Source organism: Poecile atricapillus, chromosome 13 (assembly GCF_030490865.1).
Source record: "Poecile atricapillus isolate bPoeAtr1 chromosome 13, bPoeAtr1.hap1, whole genome shotgun sequence".
Classification (NCBI taxonomy): Eukaryota; Metazoa; Chordata; class Aves; order Passeriformes; family Paridae; genus Poecile; species Poecile atricapillus.
Window position 1 is genome coordinate 10,941,669 of NC_081261.1, and position 25,618 is coordinate 10,967,286.

General features: G+C 44.8%; 1 protein-coding gene across 1 annotated transcript; it reads left to right on the forward strand.

Annotated features, from left to right (window-relative positions):
* Positions 1–282: 282 nt before the first annotated feature.
* On the forward strand, positions 283–24,609 carry SLC22A4 (solute carrier family 22 member 4). The gene is made up of 10 exons (XM_058848379.1): positions 283–763; positions 6,785–6,888; positions 8,457–8,611; positions 12,185–12,356; positions 14,270–14,396; positions 16,312–16,412; positions 17,371–17,585; positions 18,216–18,398; positions 20,832–20,967; positions 22,137–24,609. The coding sequence occupies exons 1-10, from the start codon at positions 371–373 to the stop codon at positions 22,210–22,212; spliced, it is 1,662 nt and encodes a 553-aa protein (XP_058704362.1). The 5' UTR covers positions 283–370; the 3' UTR covers positions 22,213–24,609.
* The last annotated feature ends 1,009 nt before the right edge of the window (positions 24,610–25,618 follow it).

The following is a 25,618-nucleotide window of genomic DNA, read 5'->3' on the forward strand; positions in this document are numbered from 1 at the left end:
CTCAGGGAAGGCTGCGGAGCCATCGCCGCACTCCCACCAGGCGCTGAGCTCGCACCGGCAGCTGCTGCCGAGGCAGCCGCCCGGTCCCGCCCTGCCGGTACCGGAACCACCCGGTCCACTCCGGCTGCCCAGGCAAATAAATGGAAAAAACCGGGACACGCCTCCTAAAGAAAGCTTCGGAGCCGGCGGCGGAGTAGCAGCGGTGCCCGGGGGAGGCTGCAGGGATGCCGCGGGGTGGGCAGAGCCCGGCTCCGGGAACCCCCCCGGTCCCCAGGACGCGCCGCCCCGCGGGGGCCGGGCCGGGCCGGGGCGGAGCCGCCTCCGCGGAGCGCGCGGTTCCGCGGGAGCCCCGCGGAGCTCCGCGCTCGTCATGGGCGACTACGACGCGGCCACCGCCTTCCTGGGCGAATGGGGACGCTTCCAGCGCCTCGTCTTCTTTCTGCTCAGCGCCAGCATCATTCCCAATGGCTTCAACGGGATGTCAATCGTGTTCCTGGCCGGCACGCCCGAGCACCGGTGCGTCGTTCCCCGCGGGGCCAACCTGAGCGGCGAGTGGCGCAACGCCAGCATCCCGCTGGAGCTGCGGGGCGGGCAGGAGGCGCCGAGCCGCTGCCGCCGCTACCGCCTGGCCGCGCTCGCCAACTTCTCGGCGCTGGGGCTGCGACCCGGCTCCGATGTGGAGCTGGAGGCGCTGGAGCAGGAGCCGTGCCTGGACGGCTGGGAGTACAGCCGCGATGTCTATCGCTCCACCATCGTCACCGAGGTGCGCGGCCGCGGTGACACCCCTACCCCGGGCCATGCCGGGGCCTCTCATTCTGTCTGGGGGAGGGTGAACAGGGAGCAGGAACCATCGGGTGAAGTGCCTGTAGGAAAGGGTCCGGGGGGGAGTGACGATGAGAGGAGCGAGAGGGATGCGAGAAGTAAAGGCTGACGAAGGAGCTGCGCGCCCTCGCCATTCCAGCTGTGTTTTCCAGCTTGTTTTACTCTGATACAGGTTTGGGTGGAGGGGGAGACAGAGGCTGAAAATTGAAGCCCGCTAGTTTCCTCCTGACACACGCTGACCATTCCGCTAAATTTTCTGTGTGATGGAATTGCTCGTCCCCAGTGCAGCGTTGAATGGGGACACGGACACGTTCAGGTAAACACACACCGAGCCTGCCTGGGGCTGGAGCACAGTGGAGCCTCGCTGGCCCCACGCCCTGGAATGCCGGTGGCTTTCGTGGCCATGGGCGCTGGGTTGGTGGGAGGCAGGTGCCGTGGTCACCCCTGCGGGAACCTGAGCTTGCTGCAGCTGGGCTGTCCGGTCTGATTGTAAGGTTCTGCAGTGGCATCGTTTGTGCAGAGTGCCACACTCTGTGGGAACATCAGCAGTGTTTGTTTGGGTCTTCTGGCCGTGGTGTGGTGGCAGGGACCTGCTGTTCTGTAACGCTGGCACGGAGCGTGGAGCTCCGTTAGAGAAGGAAATTATTCCTCTGAAGCTTTTGCTGTTGCATGTTGCTTTTCTCCGTTGTGTAAGGGGTTTCAGGGAATAGCGGGCTCACATTGCTGCCAGGCAATGGCAACTGGCAGGCTCTGTGGTCCTGCAGCCGAGCGAGCCCCAGGTAGCCAAGGGCCACCCTCCTCATTCACTGATGGCTCAGCCTCAGGGTGCATGAGCGGGTATGGGTGTGGAACCCTCCTCACCAGTCCCTGTGAGTCAGCAGCAACATCTGCCACCAAAAAAATCCAAGGATGGCACAGCCAGGAAAGGTCCTGATAATGAGGAGAGCAGTCTGTGCCCTGAGGACGCAAGAGGAGGGTCAGTGCTAGGGGTGTGCAGACATGCCAGCCACGAAGGATGTGGGCAGGAGATGTCAGCCTCTTGTCACCTGCTCAAAGGGATGTCACTGGCACATGTGACACTTGCCATTTGTGCTGGCACTCCTGCTCAGTTGCTGGAAATCCCTCAAAATATGACATCAAGGCAGAGGTTCATGGGAAGTTTGCCCTGCTCCTGGCCATGGGCAAACTGAAGCAGCAGCCTGGCTGCAGGAATGGCTGCATGGCGGGTGCCTGGCGGCCACCTCTGTCACAGACAATGCCACTCACAGCCAGAAGGAGCTCAGTTTATCCTGGTGTGTCTATGAACTTCTAGTCTCTGTTTTGGAACCAGTGCTTGCTCTGGGAGGGCGGTAAATGAAGCAAAAGGAGGAGAAATGTGATTCTTCTTAATGAACAGTAAATAATTTATGTTGTCAGATGCCAAATGAGCATTCCGTACAGGATTTGGATGGGACATAGCAGTGGGGTTTGCCATGGGGCCTGGGGCATGCTGGAGAGGCAATAGCACATTCAGAGATGGAAACCAAGTGTCAGGTTCCCATCTGTAAGCCAGATGGAAAAGAAGGATACTTGTTTTGATTCAAAATTGTCATGGACATTTGGAAAAAATGCAGAATTTGGTTTCAAAACAAGGAAAACAGGCACTGATTAAATTCTGGAAAGAGGCAGTTTAGCCAAATTTGAGATGCTTATTTTTGTACCCAGCATTTTTCTCTGTATTAGGAAAGACAAGCCAGGACATGCCATCAGAAGAGCTCAGTGAAGAAACAGCTTCAGTTCAAGAACTCAGCTGAAGAACAGACTTGATGGTACAGGATTAAGCGCTGGAGACTTAATTTGATTTGTTCAATTGCATTAAATCCATTTATTAGTGTTGCTTGAAGGAAAGTGGGAGATGCCAGCTCAGCACCTGTGTTACCTCATCTGTGAGGACGTGCTGAACACTGGGAACAGAGAATCTCAGACTGAGATATTTTTGTGGTCTTAAAATGGAGATGATGGGGAAAAGTAAATGTGTCTACAGGTGGTCTTTGGGCCAGGATGATGCAAGAAAGGGGCTATAAGTGTAATGGTGAGCAAGTGGAAATGTGAGTCGTTGTGGGGTCAAGAGTGATCCCTTTGCTGAGATGAAGGGGCTGCAGGGTTTCCTTTTCCTATTGGAAGGCTCCTGGGGTCTGTTACATTGGTATTCTTTTCTGGAACTTAATCTACTTTTCTTTTACTTCCAGATAATAATGCTCAGATCAAACATCCATTAGAGGCTCAAGGACAGGCACTGATTTTGCCCTTAGGAGTAGGGATTAGGATCCAGTTAGTTCCCTTGAGCCAGGTTGTCACCCAGCACTGTTCCCTGGGGACACACTGAGCTACTCTCCACCACTGGGACATGGCATGTACTCTAGATACCACTTAGAAACCCCTGCAAAGGGCACAGTGAGTGCTGGAGGCTTTACTGGGGCTACTGATCTGTCACCTGCGTCATCCTGCTCAGTCCCTGCCCCAGCCCTGGCACTGATATTAGTGAAGGCAGAAACCAGAAGCTTTTAGGACTTGTAGAGGCAAGAGACTGAATAAGAGTTGCTGTGGTTTGAAGGCATCTGAAGGTCTTTTCTCTTCTCTTCTGTTCTGGCTTTTTCCATCAGTGGAGAGCAGCCCTGCCCAGCACTGGAAGCCCACCCTGTGCTCGGGCATGGAGGTGCTTGTGCTTGTCACTTGTGCACTGAGCAGAGCTGGTCTCATTGCTGGACCTGGTTCCCTGGGGGCAGGATGGGGCCATCTGTGAATAATTAACACTTCTTGAGTTATTCATCGTCAGCTTTACTCTTGGAAACAAGTTCAGATTTTCCCTGGTTTGCAGCCCCACCCGTTAATACAAAGCTCCACTAGTGTTTTCTGCTCTGATGTGAATGGGTTGTAGTCAGGATGTTAATTAGGGATTTCTGATTGGCAGGGGGGCACTTTGGGCAGTCAGAGCACCTTCTCCAGCAATTTCAGTTTTTCAGAAAGCTTGTCCATCTATAGTGTTCTTACCAGCAGCACCTGGCAGAATTGGCTCTTCCAGTATCTGGGAGCTTGTTGGAAAGGGTTGTAGGGATTTTACAGGAATAAAGTGATTTAATAACAGTGTTCTTGAGAAGCTTCTATTCCTAGCATTCAGAAGTCTTGCTTGGAATCTTACATGAACTTTGCTCCCCAGTTTGCTTTTCCGGGGACATTACAGAATTACTTATTTTCTAGTTAATGTATAATTAGCCCAGTAGAGAGAGATTGGAAGTTCTAACTGTAGGCAGTTCAGCTGTGGCTGGGCTGTAGCTCCTGTGGCCATGGTGTGCTCATTGTCTGTGATGGATGCAGCCTCTGAGGAAGGGCTCAAACAAGCTACATTTCACTTTTCCCTATACACTGAAGCATTAGTGAAACCTTACCATGTTGGTATCTGGTTGATCACTGTGCAGTGCCATGGCATGAGCCTCAGAGTGAGTGAGTGCCTGTGGGGATGAGAGGCTGGAATTTGGGAGATGAGGTGTAATTGTAGAGTAGGGCTGTATTGCTCAGGCACCATGTGATATTTGAGCTAAAATAGGTGGGTTGTTCACTCAGCAGCTTCAGGTATACTTAAAATCAGATGGAGTTGATGTGTTTGTGTGATTCTGGTCAAATGAGTTCTAGTAAACAGTAACCCCTCTTTGGACAGCCAGCTATTTATACATCCCCCAAATCTGAAGGACTTGACCCTGTACAGTGAATTTTTGCTGGGTATGCAGTATGTCATGGGAAACAGTGGAGCAAACACCTGAATAGGAAGCATTTGGCACCAAGGAGGTAATGCAGTTTCATGGGCAAGTTATTATTTAGCTGGGTTTATGTTACAGCCAAAGAGCCTTTAGCACCATGGAAACATTTTGAAAACTCTGATCCTTGACCTCGAGCAGCTCAAGTCTGAAGGTTCAGGAGCAGGTGCTGTGCTGGTGGCCCCAGACCAGGGTGCTTAGCACCCAGATAATTAACAATAGTTTGTATGAGTTGCAAATTCTGCCACCGTGTGTCAACAGCTTTCCCCAAATGGGGAAAGGAAGGTACAGCAGGATGTGGTAAAAGACCTCTGCAGTGTACTTTGAATGCTGTGATTTTTGTAGCTGAATTTTGCTTTAAATTTGTTTTAAATACTGGACTTGATTTCTACCGACCTTGTTTACAGAAATGTGTTTTCTTTCACAGGTGAAGCAGATCCCTGCATCTGTTTTTCACAACTTGCATCCTTGAGTGTACCAGAGCCCCACTGACCCACATGCTAACCTCCACCTTCTCAAAATACAGTGCAGATAAGTGCAGGTGTGTGCCCAGACGGGCCCACACTTCACCACCTCTCCCTTCCCAGCAGGGACAAGAAAATACCTTACAGAAAATTCTGCCCTAGGGTTCTTTTTGTTCTTAATCAGATTTAAGTCTTGGAGGCATATTTTTATCCACAAGTCTCCTTGTTCCTGCATTGAAGACCTATGTGTTCCTCAGGAGGAGGCGCAGTCTGTGTTTTTAACCTCAACTTGGTTTTTTTTGTCATGTAGCTGGTGCTACTTTGCAGGTTGGGAAAAGGGCAGAGGTACTTGACTTCCCTCTGCTGGCAGCATACTTCTGTTCTGTCTGAAAATAGGCATTAATTGCATCTCTTTCCTAAATTATAGTCCAAAGCAAACTGCATCAAACCACACTGCCTTCCTCCTTGTTTTGGGGTTTGCTTGCCTGTTGTGCAGCAGCAATGAAGCTCATCTCCCAACCCACCAGTGGTTTGTTTTTCTCAGGGCTTGTGGTGCCATCAGGCAGCACTTGGGTGTCTCTAACACAAGAGTTGCTCCCTGTTGCCTGCAGTTGCTCAGGAGCCTGAGCAGTTCTGATGGCAGGTTTCTGCTCCATCACCAAGCCTTTGCCTGTGCTTGGCCCATCCATTCTCTGAGCAGAGGGTGAGTGCTGGTGCAGGCAATGACCCTGCCCTCTGATAGCATGGCTAATTATTAAAATTATGCTGTACTTTATGATCTAACTAGCTTACCAGTGTGGTAGAATTATTTGATCTGAGAGTGACATGTTTGAAGCCTCTCCCTAAGTACTCCTGGCAGGCATGCCTTAACCAGATTAGTCACCAGGAAGGGAGCAAGCCTTGGCAGAGACATGCTCAGCTGTAACTTAGGTGGACAGAGGCTCATGATGCCATTTCTATTTTTTTTTTTAAACCTTGTCTGAAGTTATGAGTAATTTTAGGTGGAAGTTTCCACACTGGCTCCTGTCCTAAGTCTGCAGCCCCAGCCAGCTGCAGTTGTGAGGCTGTGAGTGATGGATGTCAGCGGTGAAGGTTGTGGGGTGGAACAGAATCTGGTAACACTTCAGTGCAAGAAAAGAGATTTCATTCTGTATGTCCTCTTACATATGTTTTGTCAGCCCCAGAAGTTAGAGATGCAGCAGGTTTTGTGCTGGAAGAGGTGAGCTAGAAGTGGTCCTTAGCTGGCATGGTTCTTTACCCGTCTCCATTGCTCTATTTCACTGGTGGAAGCATCTTGGACCATGGGGAGCCAGGTCCAGGGGTCTGGTGGGTACATGATGGGAGGATTGTACTGGAAACAGGTCCAGGGCAGCCCCTGAGCTGCACACACGGGCTCCCATCAGGTTTGGCTTTGCTGGCTGCTCATCCCTTCAGAGGCAGTGGGGCTGTGTCAGACAGCTGCTGGTGTTTTGGCCTCATGGAGCTGCTGGAGGAGGCATTCATTTTCCCTTCTTTTTCCTGTGCTTTAAGCAGGGTGTTCCAGCAGTGACCTTGACCAAGAAAACAGTGCCAGTGATGAGTGGAAGATGTGGGGAAGCAGAATTCCATTGCATGGAAATGTGTGTGTCTCCAAGCAGCAGCCCCTGTGCTGGAGGAGGCTCGCTGCAGCACTGGGGCTGTGTCTGAGCACAGGTCTTTCTCTTGCAGTGGAACCTGGTGTGTGAGGACAACTGGAAAGCCCCACTGACCACCTCACTCTTCTTTGTGGGGGTCCTCATCGGCTCCTTCATCTCAGGGCAGCTCTCAGACAGGTAAAGCCATGGGCAGAGCAGGGCAGACCTGGGGCATTTGTATTTAAGAGACAAGAGGAATGAAATGTCCAGTACTTTTGAGTTCTGATCAAAATTAGGTAACTGGCCTGGCTTCTTCAAAAATCCCATCTTGGTCTAGGTGAAGGATTTCTCTCTTGTGCACTTCAGAGCCCAGGGACTGATCTCCCCAAGGAGCCCATGTGGCTATTTTGCAGATTGATGCAGTGGGTTTCCCTTCACAACCCACCTCCCACTTGTTTCTTCATCCAGTCCTTTTAGTAGTTTAAAAGATGCTGGGTTTTGTTGCACATTAACTGATAAACCCTTGTTAGAGCTGCAAGATAGAAACTTGACCTTTGAATGAAATCTCTGCATAGGAGAGATGGTTTGGTGGAAACAGAGTAAGGACATATGAGAGGAAGGAAAAAAGATAACCTGAAAATTATAGAAATTGTCATAGCACTTCACTAAGTAGATATACATGTAAAAAAATCATTACAGGCATTTGATTATTGTCTCAACAGTGTTGAGGTTCTGGCCTTACAAGTGTTGAATACAGAATACACATTCCCTCTGCAAACCTCTGATCCTGCTGTGATTGCTGTCTGGGAATGAGGATGTCATAAGGTGTTTCTCTGGGTGCTTAGCAGAGGGGTTTCAAAACTCACTGGGAATCAATCCTAAAGCCTCCAGCATTAAATTCCATGTGATCTGAATTTAATCACCAGACTCCTGCCCCAGTGCAGAAGTCAGTTGGTGTTAGTGTCTGAAAGAGAGATGAGATAATCACTAAATCCCAGTGGTGCCATTTGCCCAGTGGGAGCATTTGAGGAAGCGTGTGTGCCCTGTTGGCAGCACAGCCGCTGAGAGCCCGGCTCATGCCTTCCCACGTGAGCTTCCTTGGATTATTTGGGGGTTTTGTCAGTAAAGGGTAATGATCTGAGCCTGTACCTAAGCCATTCCCCATAACTGCTAGAGAAGTCTTTCCCAAGTGAAGGGTTGCTGCAGACAGCAGGCGATGCAGCCCATGCAGCATCTGTGCCCACAGGTATGAAAACCTGTGTGTGAGCTTGTCCTGCCTCTCCAGGACAACATGCCACGTAATCCTAATGCAGAGAAACAGGTGAGAGAAATGTAGCTACAGTGTGGCTGGCAACTTAGAGTGAAACCAGTTGACAAAGCTGTTTAGCACACTCAAAGCATAATGGTATTGCAAAGTGTAGATGCCAGTAGCCTAAAAGCCATAATTTCCTAACTTTCAGGTGTGTGTGTCACAGTCTGCATGTAATCTCCCTATTGTACTGTTGCCTAGTCTCCTTAATCTCTTTATAGTGGCTCTCTTATGTTTTTGCTCATAGCTTTTCTTCTCTGTTTGTCTCATGGGTCTTGGAAATGTTAATATTTTTTAGTGTATATGACAATAATAAAATTATTTAAGATGCACAGAACTTCAGGTTGTGCTAAGATGCATCACTTGAGATTGGATATTTGTTCTTCCTTGTGTCCTCTTACATTGCCCCCAACACAAATACCTGATGTTTCAGTAATAATCTTTTTCTTTACCAAAGGTTTGGCAGGAAGAGTATCCTTTTTTTGACAATGGCTGTGCAGACTGGCTTCAGCTTCCTGCAGATCTTTTCCACCAGCTGGGAGATGTTCACAGTCCTCTTTCTCATTGTGGGGATGGGACAGATCTCTAACTACGTGGTTGCCTTCATTTTGGGTATGAATATGTTTGCATTAGATTAAATGTTTGCTTAATGTACTGTCACTTTTTTTCCCCTCTGAATCTGGATCATTTAATTAGACACTGGTAAATCTTCATTGGTAAAATACCTACTTTATGTCAGTATGATTTTTTTTTCCCTCTGTGATTCTTTAAGTCTATACTTGAAGGTATAGTACTACTATACTGTAGGTTTAGGGGAAAAGAAGAGAGCAGGAAGAGTCTAAATAAACATCCATTTTGTTCCTCTTTGGAGAAGACATTCAAGACAGCCTTCAGGGTCTAGCAGCAGCAGCAGGTCTGAGATAGAGAAGGCATTTTGGTTCATCCTTGTCTCCCTCTACACCCTTTGCAGAGAGGTCAGTGCATACCTGAGTGCAAAGCCTTGGAGCAAACCAGCAATTCCCAGGCACAGTGAGTGTCAGGGGGACCAGAGCAGCGGAGCAGGGTGGGTGCCAAAGCCCCATTAGCCATAAAGTCATTGCTCTCAGTCTTGAGATCAGTGATAAAGTGTTAAGTTTTGGAAGATAAGATTTGCTTTATTTTCTATGGGGAGTGTAGGAAGAAGGACCCAGCAGCTGCATGGCTACAGTTGCTGCCTGGGGACCCTGCAGGGAACAAGGGACCCCATGGGGAAGGGGACCCCACAGAGGCTCCCACTGGACACCTGAGTTTCAGGAAAGGCAACTGCATGGGCAAATTATGAGGATGAGTGATACAGGTCTCAGGGGGGAAACTGGGATTTTCAAACGTTGCCTTTAAAGTGTGTATAAATACATATTTATGGGTGTTTTTAAACCCCTAGTGTCAACATTACAATTTGTAGATCATAATGTGAGCTAGATTAAAATTGTAGATTACTAGTTAATGCTGGTTTTTCCAACCCCATGAGGTTTAATGGGGAAAAAATAGTTCAGAAGAGCATAATATGAAGTCTGTGCTAAGAAGAGGATACAGCATTATGTCCCCAAGCAGCCATGAGTCACTGCTGCCTATGGCACAGGGAGGATTAAGGTCAGGCTGTCAGCAGGAAGATCCCTTGTTGCCATCAGCATTGTAACTGTTCCTGCCCTTGCTGTCACAATTGCCACTGCTCTCGCTGTCCTGGTAGTTTAATTCTTGTGTGGAGCTGATGGAGCAGGAACAAATGCCTGCCATGGGAAGGCCGGGAGGTACAGCACTGGGTAAAGCTGAAAATCCTTGTGGAAACACATGGGTCTTGTGTAGCACAAGGTGTGGGCTCTGATCAAGCAGAAGTTTAGCTCCCAGCTCCTCTGGGAAGGTGGGGCACAGCTGGATGGGGATTGGGATGCTGTTTGGGTGCTCAGCAGAAAAGCAAAGCTGGGAGGGAGGACCAGGAGCACCCCACTGGGCAAATGGTGCTACTGTTGAGAGGGGGGACTGGGTTTTCCCTGCTATCATTTGGCTTGTTTAATTAGTTAGCTGTTTGCTGGCCCTTGCCCCATTGTGTTGTCTCTTCTACCATCCTCTCTTCTGTAGAGTTGTCACAACACGATGGCTCCCAGGGAGAGGAGAGGCACATTCCTGGGGCACTTGCCTGTAGTGCTGGCCATTCCCCAGCAGCCTTGAGGCTGGTTCTAAGGGCAGGATTAATCTAAACCAACTTAGATGATAGCTTCCTCATTTAAGTGAGCTGTTAGCTGACTGTCATGGGTGAGGAGGGTGGTCCTTCCCACCCTACACTCCAGCATGTCCCCATAAGCACTGTGACTTCTGCCTGTGGCAAGGCAAACCCAGGAGCTTCCAGGAAGCTGCACATGATAGAGGTACTGAATAGGAGAATATACCCATAATAAGAAAAGTAACTCCACATCCTGATTAGAGGAGGTGCTGGAGATGATCCCCTTGTTTCATCCAAGAGCAGGCAGGACTGACCTGTGCTTGGGAGGGGAGCAGTGACATTAGCACCTATAAACCATTGACCCTGGCTGTGCTGCAGCCCTGGCACCCTCCATCCCCAAGTGCAGTGGGTTTTTTCCTAAGTTCAGCCCAGGTTTCTCTTGTCATTCAAACTTTCAACATCCAAACCTCTGTTGTCTCCCCATGTGTAGCTCAGACTCTGTTTCAGCATCCTTAGCCACACAGGCTCATGCTGCCCTTTGCACTATTGCCCACCTTCATGGAAATAGTTCTCCCCTGAGCTGTTGATGAACTTCTGTAGTCAATGTTAAGGTTTTTTCAACCACAAGCTGTGAAATTTCTCTCTTAGCTTTAGTTCTCGGATGTTCTCTGTGCTCACAATTGTTGTGTTCAGGTTCTGGGACTGTAAAACACTACAGAGATTTGCAAAGGCATGTTGGTAATGTCCAAGAACTGTTATCTCATGGCTAGGAGAATGAGGGAAGAGGAAAGACAGGAGAGATGTCATCTCATACTGTGTTTAGATCTACACAAATTATAATGTAACATTTAATGGGCTTAAACCAATGTTTCAAGTACCAGACCTCTCCCAAGAAAGCCCCTCTAAACAAGAGCAAGTCAAGAGGAAGATGGTATCATTTATCCCCACACACTCATTTTAGCCGAGCAAATTCTTATTTTCAGGTTTTTTTACTGTGACTTTATTCAGTTACTCCAGGTTTCTGAAATGAGAATTCATGTAACTATGAAACAGGAGGATTTTCCAGTCTTGGGTATTTTTTTCCATCTTCTCTGCAATAATAAATGTTGAAGTTGTTGCCATGATACACAGCCCAAGTACACTCTCCACACTTTGTGACCCTCGTGTTCGCTCAGTGTCATTTGCGTTTTAATTGAGTCCAGATCAAACTGTGGCATTTATGGCCCTTGTGGTGCTCCTAATGTGAAGGAAGAGCTCTGTAGACCGGGGACTGAGAGCTCAAGAAGTGGGGTGGACCTGAGGGCTTGACTGGATTCTCTAAGCAGTGTCTGGGTGTTTTATTGTAAAAGAATTTAGGTGCTGTTGAAGGCTTAGAGCTGTCTCAGTTTTTATTACTCGCTATTAGGTTGCTGCATGGTGCAATGGCTGTAGGATGCTTTCCCTGGCTACTGGAACAGTAACATTGCTAGAGGATTGCATCTTCCCTGGTTCTGTCCTTCAGCCCATCATATACTGATCCAACATTCCAAACTTTCTTCTGTTCCAAAAAATAGCTTGGGAATTTGTTTCTACCTCACTTCACTGTAAATTCACATCCTTCCATCCCATGTCAGTCTGCTATGCTCAGACCTTTGCTCTTCCAAGTGCCCAGCAGTGAATTGCATCTTAAATCCAGATGGGTTAAGTGGGGGAGCAGGATGTGTCCTAGGTGAGCATGTGGGGAAGGCTGCTGGAAGTCTGCCAGCCATCCCCTATGCCTGTCCTTACCTGTGTCTGCCGATGCATTAATCAAAGCAAAGACAAGTAGCTTCTTTATCTGAGGATTCCCAATACTCCCAGCAGCTTTTCTGTACAGGTGGGTCTGTGCTGTGCTGCTCTTTTCTAAGATAGTTTAGCTTATTTTTTTGTTTGTAAATGCAATAAAATATTTAGTCATGCTTGAAAACAAAGAGTCAAAATGCTAATCCAACCTCCCTTGTTTTAAACAGGCACAGAAATTCTTGGCAAATCAGTTCGTATTCTATTCTCTACATTAGGAGTTTGCATATTTTTTGCAATTGGCTACATGTTGCTGCCACTGTTTGCTTACTTCATCAGAGACTGGCGGATGCTGCTGCTGGCGCTCACTGTCCCGGGGCTGTTCTGCATCCCACTCTGGTGGTGAGTCCATGTCCAGGCCACGCTTCCCACCTCTCCTCCCTCCTGATGCTCTTTGTGCTAGGTGCTGGGTAATGGCAGAGGGTCAGGGAGGAGGGGCAGTCTTCTGTTCACCATGTGAGAAAGCTTTGCCTTGAGGGGGCATTTTTTTGTTTGGGTTTTGCTTGCCAATTTTAAGTCGAGTAACTACCTAGAGAGCCTCGTTGGTGGTGTGTACTTGAAGCCCTGCTCTTTTTAGCTGGACAGAAGCACTGAAGAAGGGCAGAGAGCCCTATTTGGTTGCTGCCTCGGGCATCTGCTGTTTTCTGAAGGGACAGGTGTTTGAAAATAGGAAAGGAAAAGTCAGGTATCACTCACACTCTTAAAAAAAAGGATGATTCACAACAGGAGTTCTTTCATATTATTCAAGGAACTCCTTTCTTTTTGCTATATTGAAAAAGTTGTATCTGTAAGTGAGGAATTAGTGTCACAGTTAAGTGATTTAGACACATTCTTCTATAGTCTAAGAGACCTCCTGCATGTCCCAGTCTTGTTAGAAGTATCTGCTGATGGTTTGTTGGTTAGTTGGGTTTTTTTTAACCTTAGTCTTCAAGCCAACCCTTTAAAATGGTTTTCAGCTCTACCTCTGCTGTCATTGGATTTTAAAGACAGTCTGATTCTGTTTAAAGGTCAGTTTGCTTATTTCATTTGAAGTGTTTCAAATTCTGTCATCACAGCAGCATTTCCCTCTGCACCAAGCAGCTGTTCTCTGGGGAGGCTGGTTTTGGGTGGGAGACTCTCAGATGTCTGCTATGGAACAGTCACTGTGAGAAATTTGTCCCCAAGGCATGGCTTCAGAGTGCTGCTTTGAAATCTATGGGCTGGGAATTCCCAGGCCTTTTAAAAGCTTACACTTAAAAATGCCAAAAACTTCTTCTGATGGCACTTTATGTGGGGCCTGTGTGGGGCAGATGGGGATCAAGGTGCACTGGCAAAGCTCTGTTAAGGCAGGTTGGTGTTAAATGGCATTTTGGCATGTGGACCCACTGCTTCCACAGGCCACCTGACACGCACATCCCTCTGCTCTGTACCATTCTTGCTATTTTCTAATTTCCCTTCCAAATCCTCTAGAAGGTTCTCTGCATTATCTCTGCAGTCTCAAGACCCTCAGCTTTCCCAGAAAGAAGAGCAGTGGAGGCAGCTCATTTTACAGAAAGTCCCATTAGTGATCAATTATCAGATATAAATCATCTGATGATTGTAATTATTGACCTGGTTTTGAGTCAGTCTTTAGGGCTCATCAGAAAAGGAGTATCTGACCCGCTTTTTTCCAAGGAGAGGAAAAAGAACTGCTGGCTTAAGGGAGCAAGCTAGCATCTGTTAAGACCAAAGGATTTAGTTAAGGAAAGTTAAAGTTTTCTATCCTGTGTTTGGTGTTAATTCATTCAACATGTGCCTGTAATTAATTAGAAAATGCCATCAACTCTGCAAGGGGACACTGCCCCTGCCCTCTGCCTGGAAGAATCTGCTTCAGAGCTGTGGTAACATGGTGAGGTTTGTATATAAGATTCCTATGACACAGAACCTTTAAATACATGCTGTGTATATTTAAAACATTTCCACATTGTGTGCAGTTTCCTAAGAATATTTTTGATTAACACTAGCTAAGCTACCCCTATCCTTTCTGTCTATCTGGTGACATCTGGTGGACATCAATTATTCCTTAAAAAACAGCCACTGAGGATAAAGCATCTACTTTAGCATGAGAATATGGCCCCATATATTTGAATTACATTGCCCACATGCTTCTGTGCTGGCTGTCTCCTGCTGCAAGCAAAATGTGAGATCTGAGTGTGACTCATAGGCACAATAAATATGTTATTTATAACTTGTTACTTTTGGGAAAACATTGTCATTTATTCTGAAACTTATTACAGGATCATTCCTGAGTCTCCTCGGTGGCTGATCTCCCAGGGAAGATATAAGGAGGCAGAAGCTATTATCCAAAAGGCTGCAAAACTAAATGGCATTCCAGCTCCAGCTGTGCTTTTCGATACTCCAGAGGTATGTTCCATACATCTGGTACTTTACCTTGCTGGCACTTACCCATTTGGCTGGTTGACTTGTTGGGAATGCCAGCAAAGAACTGGTTTACAGCAGCAGCTGGCAGTGACTGTTGGCCTGTGGTAAGTGCTGGGTTAGTGAGATCAAAGTGAGAACCTCAGAGGGAGGTTTTGTTTGCTTTTCACAATAAAATTCTCTTCCTCAACAGTGGTTTATTGTGGTTTTCAATGCAAGGGTGACCCAGATTGCTTCATCCTTTGGGCACTGCAAAGACCCAAGGAAAATGTGTTTGTTCCCATTTTGGTTTAGCAACAGCCCTTTGCAGGGAGGCTGTGTATGGGACCCTAAATAAGCACCCACATGAGCTGGGTTTGCATGGAGCCTGAGGGACTCTTCAGGATGCACAAACCAGTCAAAGCACCTGAGTGCTACAAGGGGACTTGAAAACCATGATATGAGTGAAGACAGTGAAGAACATCAAGGTCTACTTCAAAACAGTGTTTTTTCTGTATTTCATATTGATTGATTAAAAAGAAGAAAGTCTAGTGCAAACCTGGCAGCCCAGCAAGCCAGGGAGCATCATAGCCACAACAGGATGGCTGGTTCCTGTGCTCATCTCCCCCTCTACTGGCTCTGCCCTCACTGGAGCTCCTCACAAAGAGGCACATTTTTCTTGTGCAAGGATCTTCCAGCCTTGCACCAGCGATGTCCCTGTGTCTGTAGGTCGGCTCTCCCTCTGTTGCCTTATACTGCCACCTGTGTTTTGTGTCTCCTGATAGAGCAGAATGTAAAGCACCATGTGCTCCTCTGCAGTGACTGCAGGACAAGGATGTTGCAAGTTAGCCCTCCCCTGGGTAGGATCCATCACTTGACTATGACACACATATTTGGGCTGAAGATCTCTTTCCCAAATGGAAGTTTTAGTGTAACTTGAAGTGGGTGTTCCAGTTATGGGAAGCTCATTCTACATCAACCATGGAAAAGCACTTCCTTTACTTCACAGCCAGGCCTCAGATGTCTTTCCAACAGGGAATGACTTTTTTGGATTGCAGCATTTAATCATTCTTGCATATTTTCTTGAAACAAGGAGACACTCACCTGCTTTGTGGAAATTTTGTGTGCCAAAGTATCTGTCCAAAAAAACGCCTGAGGATGATGTCTGCAAGCTGAGTCTCATGTTGGAAGTATTTTTCAAACGTTAATGGAAAGACACTCCTTGGAAACCATCATCTATTCCTAGGAAAGGGATAGAACCATCTATTCCTGGATAGTCCTGTAGGGAGAAGTAGGGTTGTTTGTTCTTTGGGCCTGGGGGAAGCCTGGCCACAAGTTCTGGCTTTGCCCTAGCAAGGACAAAGTGTGCAGGCAGAAAGGCACCCTAATGCCACCCAGAAGATTCCTGCTTCAAGCCTCAAACTAAACTCTCCATCTCCAGTCTGAGGTGGTGGATGCTTGTATGGTGTGCCCTGGCCACCTCACCAACCTTTCTCATCTGTTCCTCTCCCCGTCAGGATGCTGGCAGGCAGCAAACCAGGGGGATTTCCTGCATTCAATTCACATCACTTATGAAGGTTTAAGAGTTGAAAGGAGACAGTGCAGAGAATGGACAGAAAGATGCCTCTGGTACTTCTGGAAGCACTGTGTGAGATCCCTAAGGAAACGTTAACTCATCTGTCTGGTCGGCTGATACTCCTTTCTAATTACTCATCGTGGTGCAAAACTCTCCTGAGTACAGCTGGGTGCAGGGACAAGCTCCACCTAAGGACTGTGCTCTCTGGTGCAGAAGTAGCCCTTGGGCTGACCAGTTACCCCTGATAGTCATAACATCGTAACTGCCTGGATTGTGGGTAGCAGAGGTTGTTATGCTCTTAGGTGTGTGGGAATTTTTTTGGTTTTGTTTTCCTTTTTCCTTCAGATGCAGGATTCGAAGCCTCAGCAGCAGCAGAAGGCTATCCTTCTGGACCTATTTCGAACCCGAAACATTGCAACTATTACTATTATGTCATTACTTTTGTGGTAAGGAAATGTGTATTCCTAAAGTACCCAGGCAATAGAACAGTTTCTGATTTGAGGGCCATGCCACAGGTTTAGATACTAAGTCTGGGCCTTTGAGCCCAGCTCCAGTGGTCCTTGGCTGGTAGATGGCCCTCAATGTCCTCACACCCACAGTGCATGAATACACAAGAATATGGAGATAGATGTTAAATATTTAGAAAACTATATGTAACAACTTGTGTATTTTTAAGTACATTGCTTTTTTTTTTTAATTTTTTTTTTTAAATGCTCCCCATCTCTGTAATCTCTATTTGAAGAGAAATGTTCTTCTTGAAGCAAAGGCAACAACTCAGTAACATAATGAGAGCCAAACTCATGGCCAGCATTTTTGTTCTGTTTCTGTACTGTGTCCATCTCAGTGAGATCCTGGTCTCTGCCTGGGCAGCCACAAGAAATGAGGACCCAATAATGCCATGTAGACAAACCAGAACTCTTTTCTGTCCATATTCCCCCCAGCAGAAAGGAACTGGCTAGCACATTTGGTAAGGCACTCCTGAGATCTGAAACCTGAACATCCAGCTCTCTGTGAAGATTAAATAAAGTATAACGGAACTACTGAGGGTGGGAGATCCTGACACTAGCTACAAGTAGGAATGCAGTTGGCTTGGGAAGCTTGCAAGAGTTTCATGTGTCATTGAGTCCATTGCAGTGAAAAGCCTTTGTGAACAACTTGCACAAAGCCTTTTACTTGGTGTAGTGTATGCAGGAAGGACAGAGAAATCTGAGGTGTCTTCAAGCTGCTGTGGATATGATCACTGAATGGAATGACAGAATTAGAAAGAGGGGGTTACCACCGAGACTTTTTTAAGCCACAATGCCTGTGGCAGTGTTTTGCAATATCCTATTTTTGTAACAACATCTGAGGCAACACTGAGAACTGCTGTTTTCTGGAATAATTTGGGTTTGTTGCTTTTCTCAGGTTTTTTACATCAGTTGGTTACTTTGGGCTGTCCCTCAGCACTCCAGACTGGCATGGAAATGCCTACGTCAACTGTTTCCTCTCAGCTGTTATTGAAGTTCCAGCTTATGTGATCGCCTGGCTTCTCCTCCGCTCCCTCCCACGGCGCTACTCCTTATCTGGCACCTTTTTTTTAGGGGGAAGTGTTGTCCTCTTCATTCAGCTGGTTCCTGCAGGTACAAAAATAAACATGTGACTTAAATATATGAAACATTCAAAATATGTTATGGTACTGTGTAATAGTTCTTCAAAATTACTGGAAACCAGGATCAAGTATTTGAGGTCAAGTTTATGATGATCCCTTCCAGCCTTAGGTTTTTTTTTTGCATTTGTATATGCTGAGTCACGCTTGACTCTCATTTATTGTGTCAAATTACTGAGCTTTATATAGTTCAGGGGGAACCAGCTTCTAGAATGAAAGCCAAAAGTGTACTGTGATTTATCTGGTTGTGCTTCTAGGCTACAAAAACCTCATCCAGATTTTACTGTGTGTAAATCTCCACAGGATTTTGTGAAAAAGGGGTGGGTTCAAGCTTGTAGTTTATTGCTGTATAATCCAGTTTTGTTCCATTTAATGAATGCTGTTTTACTTGAAGACAACCAAAATCTGAAATAGACAAAATAACCTGAGCGTCTACACTATTCTTAGTGGGGAGTTCGGAGTCATCTAGCGATGGGATTTATAATTTGTATAATTAAAAAAAACCTAAAGCACCAAACTCATGACCTCTTAAAAAAATACAGCAATACAGTCTTTTGGATGTAATACAAGTAATTAACAGTTTATTTTATTTTTTCTCCTCCAGAACTTAATGTCCTCTCTGTTGGATTGGTGATGCTTGGGAAGTTTGGCATCACAGCTGCATTTTCAATGCTTTATGTCTACAATGTGGAGCTTTACCCAACACTGGTACGAAACATGGCAGTCGGAGCGACTTCCACAGCCTCTAGGCTGGGCAGCATCATTGCTCCTTACTTTGTTTACCTGGGTGAGATATCATTTTTCATGCCTTGCACTACGCAACTGCCCAGAGAAGTTGTCTGAGCTTCTGCAGTGCAGGCTCAGCTTTAAGTCCCTTCACTTGTTGTCTTTTCAGTTCCTTCTTTCAGCTTGGGTGTGAGTTCACTGTCACACATGGTAGGAATTAAATGGAGCTCCCTGGGCTTCAGGGAAGGATCAAGCACTTCATTCCTTTAGGGACCATTCATGTAGTGAATGAAGTGGGTTAGAGCTGGCCCAATACAATGATGATGTTTATAAACTCTGCAAGCAGAGTGGATGAAATGATAATCACATCTCAGTATGTTAGTTTCCCAGGAGAGTGTGACAAGAAGTGATCTTGCAAGTAAGGAAATGTAGCAGTAGGAAATCCATTGCATGGTACTGTACCAGTGCATCCCAAGGTGGGTATGTTGGGAGAGAAACCAGTGGGAATCCAGACATTCCCAGGATTTGCGCTCTCTAAAGTAATACATAGAAAACATACATGTTAAGTAGCATTGAAAGTGTGTTTACTTGAAGTGATCTTTTAAATTTTTTTTTAATTTATTTTCTAAGCCAGTCACCTCAGCATTCATTCATTTTGCTTTTTCTTATTGCTCAATATTTCTGTAAGCAGAATTATTAATTTCCTCATAGGCTTTTTTTTGACACTCAGTGCCATCACATTGAATGCTGTGCATATATTAACTGACAAATATGTTTTGGTTTGGTTTCTTTTTTTGTTTAATACATAAAAATGTTCCTCATGTTGCAGACAGAAAAGAGAGGTTAGGGGACTAAGGGTGAAAGTATCTGTGAATACCTACTGTTCTGGGGGGGGCTCAATCTCCTCTTTTTTTTAATTCACATGTGATTTATTTCCTTCTGCCATCACTGGACCTATGTCAACTCTCTCTGCCCCTAATGAGTGCTGCTTCCTGCTGAGATCTTTGATACAACATGAGCATGACTTAGCTGGCTCTGACAAAACATTGCTGGTGTATTGCTGAGGGGTTAGTGCTGATTCTCCATGCCAGGAAAGTGGAGAGGAGATGACTATCTGTATCACTTCTGCATTCCAGTGTAACTGGAACACGCTGTACCAAAATAGTGAAAATACCTTGTCTTAGTTTCATACTTGTACAGTGGAAATGTAAAGTTAAAGGGTCATCAGGACTGTGATTCTCCTTAAGGTTTTCAGTCTCCATTACAACACTAAGAGAGAAATGTAGACAAAATAACATTTTTACTGCTTGTTTTTTGTGGGTTTGTGGGGCTTTTTTCTCCCAGGTATCAATGGGCTCAGTCTTTAAAATATCTTGTTCCAGACATCAAAACAGTTTCTTAAACTTTTAGAGGTTTTAGGAGAAACTAGTCAGCTGCTGCTATTTGCTGCAGCTAAATTAGGACCTTGCAGTTCATCCAGCTCAAAACCACAGAGGAGATCAGATCAAAAACCTCAGCTCTGTGAGACATACCCAGAGACATCTCATTAATCTGAGTTTAATCCATACATAATAAAGCATATTGCTCTATCCCAGTTATAAAATAAAGCTGTCAAGTCCAGTTTGGTACTTTCTCTATCTTCAGTACTTTAACTCCTATCGAATCCCTTTTCTGAAAGACCTTTTCATTACTGTGCTGTTGTTGACTTGAGGATCTTGCATCCTGCCTAAACAGTTGTGTGCCAGCTTGAGGCTGCTGGCAGAGTCTGCTGCCCTCAAGTCCAAAATAATTTTCTGAGTAGACCCAAGTCAGAGCCTCAGAAAGCCTGATGTTCCCTCCCTTTGCTGTAAGGAAGGCATTAAAGCATTTCCCCATTAATGAGATGTTAGTCTGTAACTGACCTGTTCAGCTGACTTTGTCTCTTCCCTTCTTTTGCATCAGCCCAGCAGAATACATCATCTCAGGCAGTGATGAGTGCTTCATTGTTTTTTTTTTAAAAAAGCAATTTTATTCCCTCCTATTGTATTATTTAATAGAGGATTGGGTTCTTGATGACAGTGTGCTACTGAAGGCTCCAACAGAGCTACTGCCTTGCAAAGATGTTGATTATCCCAGTTGAAAATATAAAAAAACCCCCAACCAACCAACAAAAAAAAAACCCAAAAAAAACCCCCCAAAACCCAAAAAAAACCCAACAAACAAAAAAACTATCCAAACTTTTAGCTGCTACACAAATATTGGGGTTGGCATGAAATTATGGTAGGTGTGGCCATCCAAGAGCACATGTTGAAGCTTTAAAATTGCAAAGTCCCTTTGACTGCTGGCAGGTAATAGATGTAATTCAGCTTTGGATTCACCTTTGATATTGATGAATCTTTCAGCTAATTATTCCAAATTAATTATGCATTACAGCAGTGTCTGGAATATCAACTTTACACGTGCGTTTGTCAATTGCGGACATTAATTACTCTTGGGATGTTCTGTGTTCTGCCAGGTGCCTATGACAGGTTCCTACCCTATATCCTGATGGGAAGCCTGACTGTGCTGATTGGGATCCTTACCCTGTTTCTCCCAGAGAGCTATGGCAATCCACTGCCTGAGAGCTTTGAGCAGATGCTGAAGGTGAAATGGTAAGGCAGCTTTCATTCATCCCGTGCTTCACAGCTATTCAGAGCACAGTCCCTTTTTACAATCAGGAAACGTGTTTCTTCAGGTCCACTGCAAAACTTCAAAGCTTTCAAAGTGCCCTTCAGATTGTTTTCTTTTGGGTTGTTAATTTGACAGTCAATGACATGATAGAATTTCTCCAGAATATCTGAACCCAAGAGCTGATGTGTGCTGGCAAAGCAAGGCTGATCTTCATAGCACCTTGAGGCTATTGCTTCAGATCTCTAGACACTTTCCAGCCTATTATATCATTTATTTTCCTTAACTCTTTATTTAAACTACTCCTTTAAACTATTTGTTTAGTAGGATTATATGGGTTATTAGACCCTTCATTCTTCCAGTGTAAGTTCTTTAGGTACTATTCTAAATTAAACACAGGATTTCAACATTCTAGCCTCTTTCTGGGCAGCCAGAGGCAGGCCAGAACAGCTTTTCCTCTGCTTTATATGATTTAGCTGTAAGTAATGACAGTTCTCTCGTCCCACCAACATTGCTATTTAGGGTACCCCGAGCAAACATTTCCACTCAAATCTAGGCACATCCACTACAGAGTGAGAAAAATTCTTAAAGAGGCAGAGTGAAACTGAATTAACCAAAGAGCAGCTGCATAGCCACCATTCAGCTCAATGAGAACTGATGTTGGAACAGGATTTGCCCCTGTAAGCAATAATAGATTGAAAAAGCTAGAATTCCCTGTGTCTGATTCCTGGTCAGTATAAGGAGCTGTCATTACGCTTTCAGAATAAGAAAAATTCCTTGGCCAGGTTCCTTGAGATAGGACATGTTGCTCTTTATCACAATTAGGGACTTCCTACATAATCTCTCCTGTGGCTTTTCAGCTTTGCAGTTGATGAACTGTAGCTAGAAATCCTAGAGTCAAACCAGATTCCCCTTGGAGGCTTCTTGTATCAACAGCCTGAAGTAACTGAATTATAATTGCTGAATGATGTTCAAGTTCCAAGCGTTGTTTACTGCACTGCTGCTTCCATCCAGCAAGGCACACTGTACAGAACATTATATTTTATCTAATGTTTATATTGACAGTGTAACATGGTTATTGTAGTGGTGCTTATAGAGAGGAAGTGTCGGATGACACCCTGGAAAACGTTCTCAGTCTTTTACTTGCTTTCAGTTTCAGAAATGGGCAACAAACCACTGGCATTAGAAGTTCCAAGGAGAGTCCTAAAAGTCTGGTAACACCTTTGTGAAGAAAGATGCACCTCGCAGAGGGGCTGAAAGAAGAACAAAATCATCTCAAAATGCATTTTCTGCCAGAGGAAAATGAACAAAACCCAACAGCTACTGCACCATAGTTGTTATTCCCTGTGCTGCTGTCCCCAGATTTCATAGTATACTGACCAGATGCTGTCTACTCCTGTAGGACTATTTGTCTATAATTCAGTGTCCTGTTTCCTGGTGTTTGTTGGCAGACACAGTCCCTGTTGAGAAATGGGGGCTGTCTGTGCTAAACACAAGTCAAGGAGTCAGGTGGAAGTGAGCCTTAAAAATAATGCAGCAGTGACTCCAGGCACTCAGGTACTCTATAAAAGCTACTGAAAGATAAAAAAAAAAAAAAAAAGGCAAACCTAAATGGTGTTTTTTCTCACTTTGTGTGTTGACTGGAGGAATGGGAGCCGGGTGTCTGCCTTTCAAAACCTGAAAGAAAGATCCTGGCCTCCTTTGAAACCTGTGACCAAAGCCCATAGATTACTAAGTGAAGTCAGAATTTGTTTGTAGCAGAGCAGACATAGACTTCCCTGTAAGGACATGGGTTTTAAACATAGCATCAGAGTGGCTTTAGATGTCACTGCTTTTCCCAGGACTTGGGATCCCCCTGTTCCTGTAAAAGCTGCTGCTTTTTCATAAAGCCTGAGCCCACCCAAAACCCTCAGCTTTGTGAATCTTCAGTGTCTCTGGGGGAGAAAATCTTGAGCACTGAGTAAGGACTATAATTTGCTGACTTTCTGGTGGGTCACACCCACTTTGAACAGAAAAGTGAGCTGTAGCAAGTCCGTGATCCTGTCCTAACATGCCATGCAGTTATAGCTTTCAGGTTTTTTGTGGTATATAGGCATAAGCAGTTTTTACAGTCTCTTGAGGTGTTGTTTTTTCTTTTTCCCAAAGTATTTAATTTCTCCTTTGAATATATACCACTTTGTTCTGCACCTTCAGAGAACACTTACTGCAGTTTCAAAAGCTTTCATGAAACCTTTGTAGAATTTACAAACTTAAAGGTGATGTGATGCTCACAAAAATCTGATTTTCTCTACGGGATATGTTCACCTGCAGCTGTTAAAAATTCAAAAGGACTAATTTGGGACCACAGGGTTTAAAAAAAAAAACAACCCAAATACCAACAAAATCAGTGTTTTGTTTTTCAGTCCTACAGACTATGTATGTTTGGTTTTTCAGTTTTTTTTAAAATTCAGCAAAACTAGATTGGATGAAGACAAATGCAGAGCTCAGAGTTGTGCTACTACTGTTTTATGAACACTACATTGTTTGAAGAGTGTAATTTCTATTATTTTTGTATTTATTGGCTGTATGTGAACTTCTTGGTCACCTAAAGTCTATCAGACCTGATAGACTTATTTTTATCCTCTATAAATAACAATTAGCCCTGATTCACCTTCTATAAGGGCCAACAAAAGCACAGTGTCTCATCGCTAATGCATGAGTTCAGGGTAGGTTGTCTTGTGCTGTCTCTTGGCACAAGAATGAGGCTCTCCCTGAAGTTCAAGCACAAATATGAAGCTTTATAACAAATGCAAGGAACTTGTGCAATTAACTCAAGCTGCTTTTGGGAGTGGAAATATTATTTTTAATTTCCTGCAGTTATGCTTTAGCCATAAATGTAACATGGCATGAGGGAACCAGTATTCTGTGACTCCTAATCTTCTTATCCCTTCTCAATCAATTTCTCTAATAACAGCAGTATTTAATCTTGCTTTTACTTTTACAGAATTAATCTAAAGAAGTACTCTTTAGATGTAACTAAATTTCTCAAGAAAGCGTTTTTATCAGCATAGGACAGGTTTGAGGACTTAAGTTAAATATAGGTGGCCATATTTTTATGAAGATTGTTATTTTGAGACTTATTTTATATGATTGTAGGCTTGGGTGTTTCTAAAAGGTAAATATTTTTGTACTCTTGAACCTTTCAATATCTTAAAACCTGCTTTTCCTTTTTTAAATAAGAAAAGGTACAGTGTTTTTTAAAATACCGTATTTTAACCAGTCTCATTTTTCTTACTTAAACCATTGATCTTGAGCTAACGCCACATTTTAGTATTTTTAGCAGCAGATTTAATAATCTTTCAGAGGAGTGGAATGTCCTTAAAATTATGTGATGTTGTTATAAGGCCTTATGAAGTCTGAGCATAGTGGAAATGAGGGAAGCCCCAGCTGGATTGTACTCACTGATGTAGGGGTCATCGCACTGTGCCTCACCTGTAACCTGTGTCACCTTCACTGGGGTCTCTCTTGTGCAACTTTTGATCCTCAGCTGACTTACAGGATCTGCTAATGCTTATATGAAGCTGTAATAATTGTCAGTCATTGCCCTCTGTCTTCATTGTAATAAAAATGTGCACTGACATTGTTTCAACCTGCTTCCTGTGTGGATTCTATCTGAAGAGCAAGTCTCTGAACTTAAACACTTAGTGCCAAGAATTTTAAATAAATAAATAGTTAAATGTATTTAGTGTGGATCAGGCGTGAAAAAAAAAAAATCCTAAAGTAAGCTCTTTCACCACACAGGAAGATTATGATGGTGTGGTACAGTTTTTCTGCCTTTCAGGTGCAAATCCGTGGAAGCTGACTCAGGCTCAAGGATGATTTTGTATTTTCACTCCTATTATGTCATTCATTTTACACCTTTGAGATTTTTCACAGCTGTGTGATTCCAACCCAGGATAAAAGATTTTAAATACAAGTGTTCCAAAAAAGTAAAAAAAGTACACTCTTTTTTTTTCTTTTTTTTTTTTTTTTATCGGTTAGAGGTGGGAAAAAATATCAGCCTTGAAAAGCCACTTGAAAATGTGAATTAGCCTTATGAAGAGCAAGACTAAATTTCTGCAGTGATACAATTCAGCTTTTGAACTGACATCTATGGGACTCTGTGAACTTCCTGCCAGTGCCACTAGGTACTGAGCTGGGGTTTTTGGCCTAAGATTAGAGTATTGCTTATTAATTTTATTATTTGCCAAGCACTGCCTGAGAAAAGAGTGTCAGGGTCAGGAAAGCTTTTTTACAGCTTTAGCTGAGACTGCTGAAGTGACAATGACAGCTGTGGGAAGGTGCTAGAGAGTGAACTGAGGAACCTTTTAACTCCTGAACTTGCAGGAGCTGCCCTGCTTTGCTGAGCAGAACAATCCATGAAGACTTCTGGCCTGCATATGGTACTGACCTGGAACAAGGTTTTATCGAAGAACCCGAGGCAGGTTCATATGTGTGGCCTGGGGGCTGCAGGCAGCTCAGTTATCCTTCGGTGGGAATGCCCTGCCCAGGGAGGTGTTGGAATCACTGTCCCTGGAGGTGTTTAAGGAAAGACTGGACTTGGCACTCTGTGACACGATGGAGATTACAAGACGCTATTCGGTCATAGGTCGGACA

Bases quoted from the DNA above. Each gene is read 5' to 3' on its own strand.
- SLC22A4 (XM_058848379.1), top strand. From the start codon at position 371: ATGGGCGACTACGACGCGGCCACCGCCTTCCTGGGCGAATGGGGACGC. The intron at 6,889-8,456 runs GTAAAGCCATGG...TCTTTACCAAAG, and splicing joins TCAGGGCAGCTCTCAGACAG to GTTTGGCAGGAAGAGTATCC. The intron at 8,612-12,184 runs GTATGAATATGT...TGTTTTAAACAG, and splicing joins CGTGGTTGCCTTCATTTTGG to GCACAGAAATTCTTGGCAAA.